General features: G+C 48.4%; 1 protein-coding gene across 1 annotated transcript in view; it reads right to left on the minus strand.

Annotated features, from left to right (window-relative positions):
- Positions 1–3,253: 3,253 nt before the first annotated feature.
- The window catches only part of NTRK1 (neurotrophic receptor tyrosine kinase 1), a 64,754-nt gene continuing 57,824 nt past the window's right edge, over positions 3,254–10,183 (minus strand). Inside the window, exons 16-17 of the mRNA XM_018574048.1 lie at positions 7,434–7,592; positions 3,254–3,621 (exon numbers count right to left, since the gene is read on the minus strand). Coding sequence (XP_018429550.1) covers positions 3,436–3,621; positions 7,434–7,592 — 345 coding nt within the window. The 3' untranslated portion in view covers positions 3,254–3,435. The remainder of the gene's footprint in view (positions 3,622–7,433; positions 7,593–10,183) is intronic.

Below are 10,183 nucleotides of genomic sequence, written 5' to 3' on the forward strand. Positions count from 1 at the left end.
TCCTATCTCCCGATGCTCGGGGCAGCAGGGAGTAGAGGGGCGGCAGGGGTGTGGAATTCCTATCTCCCGATGCTCGGGGCAGCAGGGAGTAGAGGGCCGGCAGGGGTGTGGAATTCCTTTCTCCCGATGCTCGGGGCAGCAGGGAGTAGAGGGGCGGCAGGGGTGTGGAAATCCTATCTCCCGATGCTCGGGGCAGCAGGGAGTAGAGGGGTGGCAGGGGTGTGGAAATCCTATCTCTCGATGCTCGGTTCAGCAGGGGTGTGGAATTCCTATCTCCCGATGCTCGGGGCAGCAGGGAGTAGAGGGGCGGCAGGGATGTGGAATTCCTATCTCCCGATGCTCGGGGCAGCAGGGAGTAGAGGAGCGGCAGGGATGTGGAAATCCTATCTCCCGATGCTCGGGGCAGCAGGGGTGTGGAATTCCTATCTCCCGATGTCCGGGACATGCAGTTCTGGGCGATGGCCGGGGAGTTGTTCTCTACATTTGGGTAAGCAAGGCTAAATGTCGCCGAGATCACTTTTATGCAGCCTGCATACAGGGGGGTGCATTGAGGAACCTGGCATTACATAGTTACATAGTTAGTCAGGTTGAAAAAAGACATCGAGTTCAACCTATAGAGAAGAAAAGCCTAAACAGAACAGTATGCCCACAATTACCCAATGTTGATCCAGAGGAAGGCACAAAAACCCCCCTATAAAGCATGGTTCAATTTGCTCCAACAACAACAACATTTGCTTGCATTGGGGAAGCAGAGAGAGTAAATCCGGCCCTGATGCTATGGAATAACGTAAGTAGAAGCTTAGAAGCATTTGTTTGGTGCCATGAGTGAAACCCATCTCTGTGCTCAAGACGATTATCTAATGTTAGGAAACCTGACCATATCTCATCTAAATGATCACCAAGCTTTTGAGTACCAAAGGCTTCAACTTGAAGACTTACACCAAAGACTTGGACCTTCTAGGTAACCTCAACCTTCCATACCCAAAGCTTAGAAGATGGGTTTACTCTGGTCACCCAAAGCCAAGCGAGTAATAAACTATGGCATAACCTAGGATCCTATGCTGCTATAATCATGGTACCCATTGCTGTACCCAGAAAAGCGTTGGTCACCTATTCTTAGGAATCCTAATTCTATACGGATCCTATGCTTGTATTTTAGTAATACTTCAGGTAAAGTATATTTATTATTTATACAGCCAACACATTTGCATACTAGCCATGCTTTGAGAATTCTGCTTTTATTCACCAGGTCAGCCTGCCCTTTGACTGCAACCTTTAACCTAGTAGATGTCCTTATTCTGGTGTTATGGAGCCACATAATGTGTAAAACTATAGCAGAACGCAAGAGGTCTATGGTGCAGAGATGAAAGGTACCCATTGCGGTGCTCATGAGATGACGGTCACCTATTCCTTGGGTTTAACCTAGTAGATGTCCTTATTCTGGTGTTATGGGGCCACATAATGGGTTTAAACTATAGCAGAACCCAAGAGGTCTATGGTGCAGAGATGAAAGGTGCCCATGAGATGACGGTGACCTATTCCTTGGGTTTAACCTAGTAGATGTCCTTATTCTGGTGTTATGGAGCCACATAATGGGTTTAAACTATAGCAGAACCCAAGAGGTCAATGGGGCAGAGTTGATAGATACCCATTGATGTGGCCAAGAGATGACGGTTACCTATTCCTTGGGTTCTGACACTTGCCCTGTTGATATAAGATAATTGTATACACCTTAAACTTCAAGCTATGAGCATCGTTTTCATGGACTACGATGTATTAAACTCAGAGAATTGCATGTATTTATTACCCTTTATTACTACATATGCCTCATTCCTTATATGTAACCAGAGTTCAATGTAATTCTGCATTATAGGAGAGATGGAGGCGGCAAGGGCTCTCGGGAGATGTAGGCGGCAAGGGCTCTCGGGAGATGGAGGCGGCAAGGGCTCTCGGGAGATGGAGGCGGCAAGGGCTCTCGAGAGAGATGGAGGCGGCAAGGGCTCTCGAGAGAGATGGAGGCGGCAAGGGCTCTCGAGAGATGGAGGCGGAAGGGGCTCTCGAGAGATGGAGGCGGCAGGGGCTCTCGAGAGATGGAGGCGGCAAGGGCTCTCGAGAGATGGAGGCGGCAAGGGCTCTCGAGAGATGGAGGCGGCAAGGGCTCACGAGAGATGGAAGTAGTAAGGGATCTTGAGAGATCTAGGTAGTAAGAGGGTTGGGTATCACTATTAACTGTTGTAAGGAGTTAAAAGGGAAGACAAATATCAGGAAGAAGGCACCAATGCTAAAACCAGGTGACAATTACTGTATTAGCTTTTCGCCATCTCTTTACTGCAGCCCCAACTGTTCCCCAGGACGTTATGATCATGTCGAACTGCTCATCCCATCTGATTGTCCGCTGGAAGCCTCCGACACAGCGCAATGGAAATATCAGCTACTACCTGGTCCTCCGGCAACAGTTAGTAGAAGATCAGGAGCTGTACCATAATGACTACTGCACCAAAGGTTGGTTAGAGGGATTGTCCATGTTGGGGGGGGGACACTAGAATGTAACCATGATAAAATAAACCAGGTATACGTGGCTGAACATCTACACTGTTGTTTGGTATGTTACAATGTACCAAGAGCCAAACAGCAAGCCACAAACCAGAAAACTTCAAAACAAATCGGCCGCCATATTGTACAGAATGATCGGTTCCTGATTATTGGTTGAAAGGCTATTGGGTGTCAATAATATTACATAGCATGCTTGTGAAAACTCTCAAAGTCTATCAAGAACAAAGAGCTGACCATGGAAGTCCTCTTTCACGTCTATGTTTTGTACACTAGGTGCAGATGGAGAGTCGACGGATAACTTTAGCACATCTCATAGGCTGAAAGGTTTATAGTCTGTCAAGCTGTGTTCCCACCTTGTGTCTCTGGAACTTGTACTGGTAGTATCGTATGACACAAAGGCCTTGTAGTCTTGTTGTTTCGAATGCTTGTGCATTGTGTTCATGTTGACTTGATTGTATATCTGTTGGCTTTGAGATCCTTGAGTCCTGGAGCCATATTGGCCACGGCCAATGTGGACATTGTAGTATGTGCTGCAATAGATTGTAGAGTTATGGATAATCCTACTATTGAATCAGCTGACAAGACTCATCAATGTTGTGACAAGTTCCATACAGGCTTGTATGTACGTCTCTGCACGGCTATAAGACGTCATGACAAGTGTCTCCCAAGAGCGTTTTTTAGTCATTCCCATGCCGGTTGGCCAAACTTTAGAAGACTTCCTGAAGACATTCTGTCCAAGCGTCATCAGCGATTGACCTTTGTAAGAAGGACTTAGTACATTGACTTTAAATGTTAGCAAAGCTGCTTCCAGAATAAATGGTCTTGTAGGGTTCATGCTTTTGCTCCTAGCGGTTTGGTCCTCGGTTTTCTTGTCCTCCAATGTTATTGTAGGATGTCCAAGTAAATTGGTGGTGCCTTGACAAGAGCTTCTAGCTTGTTGTGGATCTCTTTGATGTTGAGCCTCTGCTGGGGTTCTCTCTGCCAGCAGCCTTGCATGATGTTGTATACCTCGGTGGGGCAGGTCCTTGGCCTTTCCAGTTCTCGCCCTTGGGTGATGCATTCAATGGCCTGCAAAGAAAAATTAGAATATTTTAGGTTAGCGTAGACAAAAGGCATCTGAGCTACCCTCATGCATTTCACCATAGATGGTTCTTGGTAGGTTTACACTTTTTGAAGGCCCTTTTGAGTTTAGTTGACGTTGCAGGTTCTGCCCCACTGTCGGGATCTGCATCTGAACCCAGGGCATCTGTTGTGTCTGGCGGTGGCTCTACCTGATGAGCCACCTTAGAACCTTGGATAGCTCTTTGCCTGTTCTCCTGTGTAATACTCAGGTAAACCTAATTTCTGCTGAACTCTGAACTCCTTGCTCCTCCTTTGAACTTCCTATTTTAGCCACGCCTCTGCGCTTCCTGTTTGCCAGATTATTGTGCTCCTGCCAATATCTTGCTTCCTGCTCCTCCTGTGCTACAATCCGCTCATACTGCTACCCGTGTACCGACCTTTGGCTGCTGATTCACCGACTACTCTCATCATCTTCCGCTTCGCACCTGATACCTTTGGCTACTGACCTCCGCTTGTTCGCTGACTACGCTTCTGCCTGCTCCTATACTACTACCGTCTGCTTGTGTACTGAACCCGGCCTGTTATACCACGAATGTGCCCGCTGTTTCAGCTACTGGACTCTGAGCCTGATCCCAGATCGTGACACCCACATTGCCAAGGATCCAATCCCTCCACTCCCTTTAACACAAATTAAATGAAACATCCAAGAAGGCTTTCTCGAGGTCCTTACAACAACGTCACCAGGTGCTCAGCTCCAGACATTAAGCTGCAGGGATCTCGTCAGTGGCGTAACAATCGCCACAGCAAACCAGGCGGCCGATATGGGGCCCGGGCACAAATGGGCCCTGCCAGGGCATCCCTGTGATGCCGTGTGGGCCGCCTGGGTCGCTATGGCATGTAAGGGTGCTCACAGATCACTGTGTCGGCAACATCCAGCAGCTGCGGCAGAAGAGGCCGGCGATCGCAGTGAAGTAGGAGGCGGGGCCCGCCTAAGAGCAACCCCGCCTCCTCTTACATCACTGGCCAGCGACCTAAGAGCAGGCGGGGCCCGTCGATAGAAGAGGAGGCGGGGTCTGGGGGCGATTGAGGAGGCGGGGCCCGGTGACCACGGAGGCGGACAGCGCTGACAGGTAAGAGGTGTGCAGCCCATCTGAGACCCTGCAGAGCCCACCATAGAGAGTCTATGGCGGGCTCTGCAGGGTCACTCTCAGGTGGGCTCTGCAAATGGCATAACTAGCAATCACGGGGGCCCCATACAAAATTTTGCTATGGGGCCCTGTGATTTCTAGTTACGCCCCTGGATCTCGCTATCAGAACATTGAAGGCAACTGACAGCAAATGGAATCTACCCAAAGCTGAAATATTCCTTTTAGGTGAAACAGACCCTTTAAGACAGAAAGCACGCCTTTAAATTGACTTCAGCATTGAGTTCCGATGTCAGTGGCCCTCGCGCCTGAGCGCCCGGCTCTCCGGCATGAACAGGTTATCACTTAAGTGCAATTAACAAGTTTCAAGTACCCGTAAATAAAATTAGTTGTCAAAAATAAATAATGTTGTGTTTGCAAATTCCCCCTCCACTCCCTGCCAAGACGCCCCAGGCTGGCAGTAACCGGATCCCCGGTGATGGAGTAAAGAACCTATTATCTGGGTGTCTCCTAAGTTCATTATCTTCTCCGATTCCTGAGAAGGTCACTTACAGGACCCACAGGGCAGCGCAATTCAATTACCTCCAATGCGCATTGGTAAAAATTAAAAATCAGACCGTTTCTTATTTATCGAGAAAGCTTTCTTGGCAGGCGGCGGCAGCAAGGTATGGTTTCCATCAAAGGAGTTTTTGAGGGACACGGACGTATACCCATGCAAACAGTTCCTACAACCGTATTTGATACAATCTGGACCTCTGTTGGCTTTAATTTCATCCTCCTTTTGCCCCTATAGGGCCATGGAACATAGCCGACTAGTTGGTTTATGTAAAAGAGTTTTAATGACATTAATGGAACATTTTAGGAAACATATGTGGATCTGATATATGTATCAGTGGAACATATGAAAAAAATAAAGGTGGCATAGTGTCAGCAGACATCATGGTGCCATCAAAGATGGCGGCTTAAAGGGATCACAAGGCTTATACAAATGACTTATGTTGTAATTTCTGCTCAGGAAGAGATTTCTGTTTGACTTAGCGGACCTTTAAAGAGGTTCTGCCACCTTGTCTCTTATAAGTCCAACCCACATGTCCCGGCCCTGGGTATACCTCTGTATCATCGGTTGATGTTGGAGCTTACACAGGGTTGATGACATCATTGTCCTTGTCAGGTGACAAAGTTCAGGCCTGGTGGCTGACTGTTCAACCCAGAACACTGCATACTGGTAGGAGGTCCCATGTTCTCCTGTACCCAGTCAGTAAAGAACTTATTGTCACATACCTGGTTGGAGACTGAAAGCGTGAGGAGGCCTCCCTTGCACCTTGTGTCCCGAGGACTCTGAGAATGGGGACAGAGTCCAGGTAGACGGCAAGTGCCAGTGGTGAGAGCATCGTGCAAGCTGACATCCAAGGGCCTTGACAAGCGTAATCCAAGTAAACGAGCCAAGGTCAAAGCCAATCGAGCAATAACGGTACAGAGGGGCTCAGGCAGAAGAGAAGTCCAATCAACAAATCCGAGGTCGGTGGCAGGCAAGAGGTGTCAAGGCAAGTCCGGGTCACAGCAAAACAAGAAGGAGATCACAGGAACACAGGAGAGCTGATGGATAACCCAGCAATATGGTGGCGCTCAGGCTGGGTTTATATAGGGGAAGTAGTTAGGGTGATGTGTCATTTCCTGTGCGCCATTTTGGCACGCTTTTCTGCGGCTGGAGGTGATCGTCTGCGCATGCGTGGAATAGCGCATTTCCCAATAGTATGGGGACTGGCTTTTGGTGCATGCGCAGATACAGGGGATCGCTTACACTTATGCTATGCACTAATAAAAGCAAACAAACTTCAAAAAATTGAAGTTAAAGTGGACCTCCAAAGCCTTACCAAATCACCTCATTATCTTCTCCATTTGTCCCCTCTTTCGGTTCTGTATGGTGAAGAGTAGAGAGGCAAATTGCTCTATGATGCTGTTCAATAGAAGCGGGCCACCATTTTTTTTTTTTTACATAGGGAGGTGGACCTCAACTTAATAGCAGAACCTTTCATCTTGATGCAAGATCCTCTTTAAGAATTGAAGGCACCAAGTTATTTACCTCTCTACTCCTCACCATACAGAACTTCAGTAGGAGAACCAAAGAAAGAGATGATGAAGTGGGTTGGTGAGGTTCTGGAGATGTCCTATGTCCAATTTTGGTCTCTGTTCTGTAACCAGAAGGTTTCCAAAGCCCATGTTTGGATACCAAGTTCCTTTTTTAGGCTTTCTTCCTACATAAAAGGTTTCCACACACCACCTGTGACCTGGGATAGGAAGTGGGGAAAGTCTGTTGATAGGGTCCACAGACAGCGGCACAAACCTGCCATATGTTCTAACCCACATGTGTCAAACTCAAGGCCCAGGGGCCGAATCCGGCCCACCAGGCCATTTCCTAGACTTCTACTTTCAGATCTAGGTATTCGGTTACTACTTAAACCAGTGATAATGGAATGCCGAGGCAATTATGATAAAGATTAGATACATTTATATAGTCTTACAGGCCCTTTGAGGGCAACCATAATGTTGATGCGGCCCACCATTAAATTGAGTTTGACACCCCTGTAAATCTAACCCTTTCCTCACATGATACAACACAAAGAAGTTCTGTCTGGAGCTGCATCCTAATTCTGATGGAAGAGACACCCTTACCTCTGTATTGGAAACTTGGTACCACGGCTGCTTGCCATACGTGAAGATCTCCCAGAGGACCACGCCAAAGCTCCAGATGTCACTATCTGTGGTGAATTTGCGGTACAAGATGCTCTCAGGTGGCATCCAGCGAATGGGCAGCATGGTCCTTCCACCGACCTGCAACGAGGGAAGAGGAAACAATTACAAATGTTTGATATTTTGCAGACTTCTTCTCAACATTGTATACATATAGACAGGAGTGTATAAACAGGGCCGGATTTACTCTCTCTGCTGCCCCAAGGCCGGGTTCCTCAATGCCCCCCCTACCCCCCCACCCCAGTCCCCCCCCCCAGGCTGCATACAAGTGATCTCGGCAACATTGCCTGGATCACGTGTACAAAACAAGCGGCAGCTTCCCCGCTGTACATCCCGGGCATCGGGAGATAGGAATTCCACCCCCCTGCTGCCCCTCTACTCCCTGCTGCCCCGAGCATCGGGAGATAGGATTTCCACCCCCCTGCTGCCCCTCTACTCCCTGCTGCCCCGAGCATCGGGAGATAGGATTTCCACACCCCTGCTGCCCCTCTACTCCCTGCTGCCCCAAGGCCGCAGGGAGTAGAGGGGCCTTGTGGGAAATCCAGCCCTGTGTATAAAGGAACTGAACAGTGAGCTACTGTCTTTCTTCATTATGGTTAGGACTTATCTTTTAAAATATGACCTATGTCTCTTTGCCAGCCTCTCCTTGTAATATTTCCTCTGTCCCCGAGCTTGCGGTTTACTGAGCTCAATAACTCAAGCTGAAATGTATACACGCAAGTGATGGGAGTCAGAGGAGAGACTTGCTTCTTATGGGTCTGCTACAAATAACATTCCTTCTATTTAAAAAGCTTCAATAAAACGTTTAAAGTGGAAGTGCAGCATTTACATAATCGTGTCACCTCTGAGCCTCCGTCTCTGTCTACACCAGGGGTGCCCACAATTTTTGCGTTAAGATCTACTTTTCAAATGACGAGCTACCAACGAAAAAAAACCTCCCTCACTCTCTCTCTCTCCTGGCTGTCTCTCCTTGCTCTCTCTCTCTTTGGTGTCTCTCCTTGCTCTCTCTCTCCTTGGTGTCTCTCCTTGCTCTCTCTCTCCTTGGTGTCTCTTCTTGCTCTCTCTCCCCTGGCTGTCATTCCTCGTTTTCTCTCCTGGCTATCTCTCCTTGCTCTCTCCCCTGGCCGTCTCTCCTCTCTCTCTTCCCTGGCTGTCTCTCCTTGCTCTCTCTCTCTCCTGGCTGTCTCTCCTTGCGCGCTCTCTCTCTCTCTCCTTGCTCTCTCTCTCTCCTGGCTGTCTCTCTTCCCCCTCTTGGCTGTCCCTCCTTGCTCTCTCCCCTGGCTGTCTCTCCTCTCTCTCTTTCCTTGCTGTCTCTCCTCTCTCTCTTTCCTGGCTGTCTCTCTTCACCCTCTTGGCTGTCTCTCCTTGCTCTCTCTCTCCTGGCTGTCATTCCTCGCTCTCCTGGATCTCTCTCCTTGGTGTCTCTCCTTGCTCAACCTCCTGGCTGTCTCTCCTCTCTCTACTGGCTGTCTCTCCTCGCTCTCTCTCTCTCCTGGCTGTCATTCCTCGTTTTCTCTCTTGGCTGTCTCTCCCCACTCTCTCTCTCCTGGCTGTGTTTCCTCTCTCTCCTGACTGTCTTTCCTCGCTCTCTCTCTCCTGGCTGTCATTCCTCATTTTCTCTCCCGGCTGTCTCTCCTAGCTCACCTTGCTGTATTTTGCTGTGTAAACTAATATTCTTTGATGTATTACAGAGCACTACAACCCCCAGTATCCCCAGTGTCAGGGAGCTCGGCTCAGCAGACTCAGGCTAATAGGTAATCATGTGTGCACAGCTAAATAAAGGGGCCGCCCTTCCCCCCCTTCCTGATCTACCAGCATCAGCTCTGAGAGCTACTGCTAGATCACCATCTACCTAATGGGCACCCCTGGTCTAGGAAGTAGATGATGACCACGGATGATGCCATCAGCAAAGATGGCGCCGCCCTTCTAGAGATGAAGCAGATGATGTCACTGAAGGGGAGTCCTGTGATCTCCTGGAAATGTTATTCTGATGCATTACTTATCATGAGAGAATCTATCGGGGTGACAGGCCCACTTTACTGAGGAATACAAGTAGGCCGCCGTTCCTAAATGTTGAACATTCGGGCTTGGAATAAGCCAGAAGAAGTGTGCCGGTGAGGACTTTTACCAATCTGAACACTTGTTACTAACCATGTTATTTACCTCTCTACCCTTCACCATACAGAACTTCCAATAGGAGAACCAAAGGAAGAGATGATGAAGTGGGTTGGCGAGGTTCTGGAGAGGTCCTACGTCCAATTTTGGTCTCTGTTCTGTAACCAGAAGGTTTCCAAAGCCCATGTTTGGATACCAAGTTCCTTTTTTAGGCTTTTCTTCCTACATAAAAGGTTTCCACACACCACCTGTGACCTGGGATAGGAAGTGGGGAAAGTCTGTTGATGGGGTCCACAGACAGCGGCACAAACCTGCCATATGTTCTAACCCACATGTGTCAAACTCAAGGCCCAGGGGGCAGAATCTGGCCCACCAGGCCATTTCCTAGACTTCTACTTTCAGATCTAGGTATTAGGTTATTACTAAAACCAGTGATAATGGAATGCCGAGGCAATTTATGATAAAAGATTAGATACATTTATATAGTCTTACAGGCCCTTTGAGGGCAACCATAATGTTCTGTAACCAGAAGGTTTCCAAAGCCCATTTTTGTTCCA

Source organism: Nanorana parkeri, unplaced genomic scaffold (assembly GCF_000935625.1).
Source record: "Nanorana parkeri isolate BGI_ZX_2015 unplaced genomic scaffold, ASM93562v1 scaffold2696, whole genome shotgun sequence".
Lineage (NCBI taxonomy): Eukaryota > Metazoa > Chordata > Amphibia > Anura > Dicroglossidae > Nanorana > Nanorana parkeri.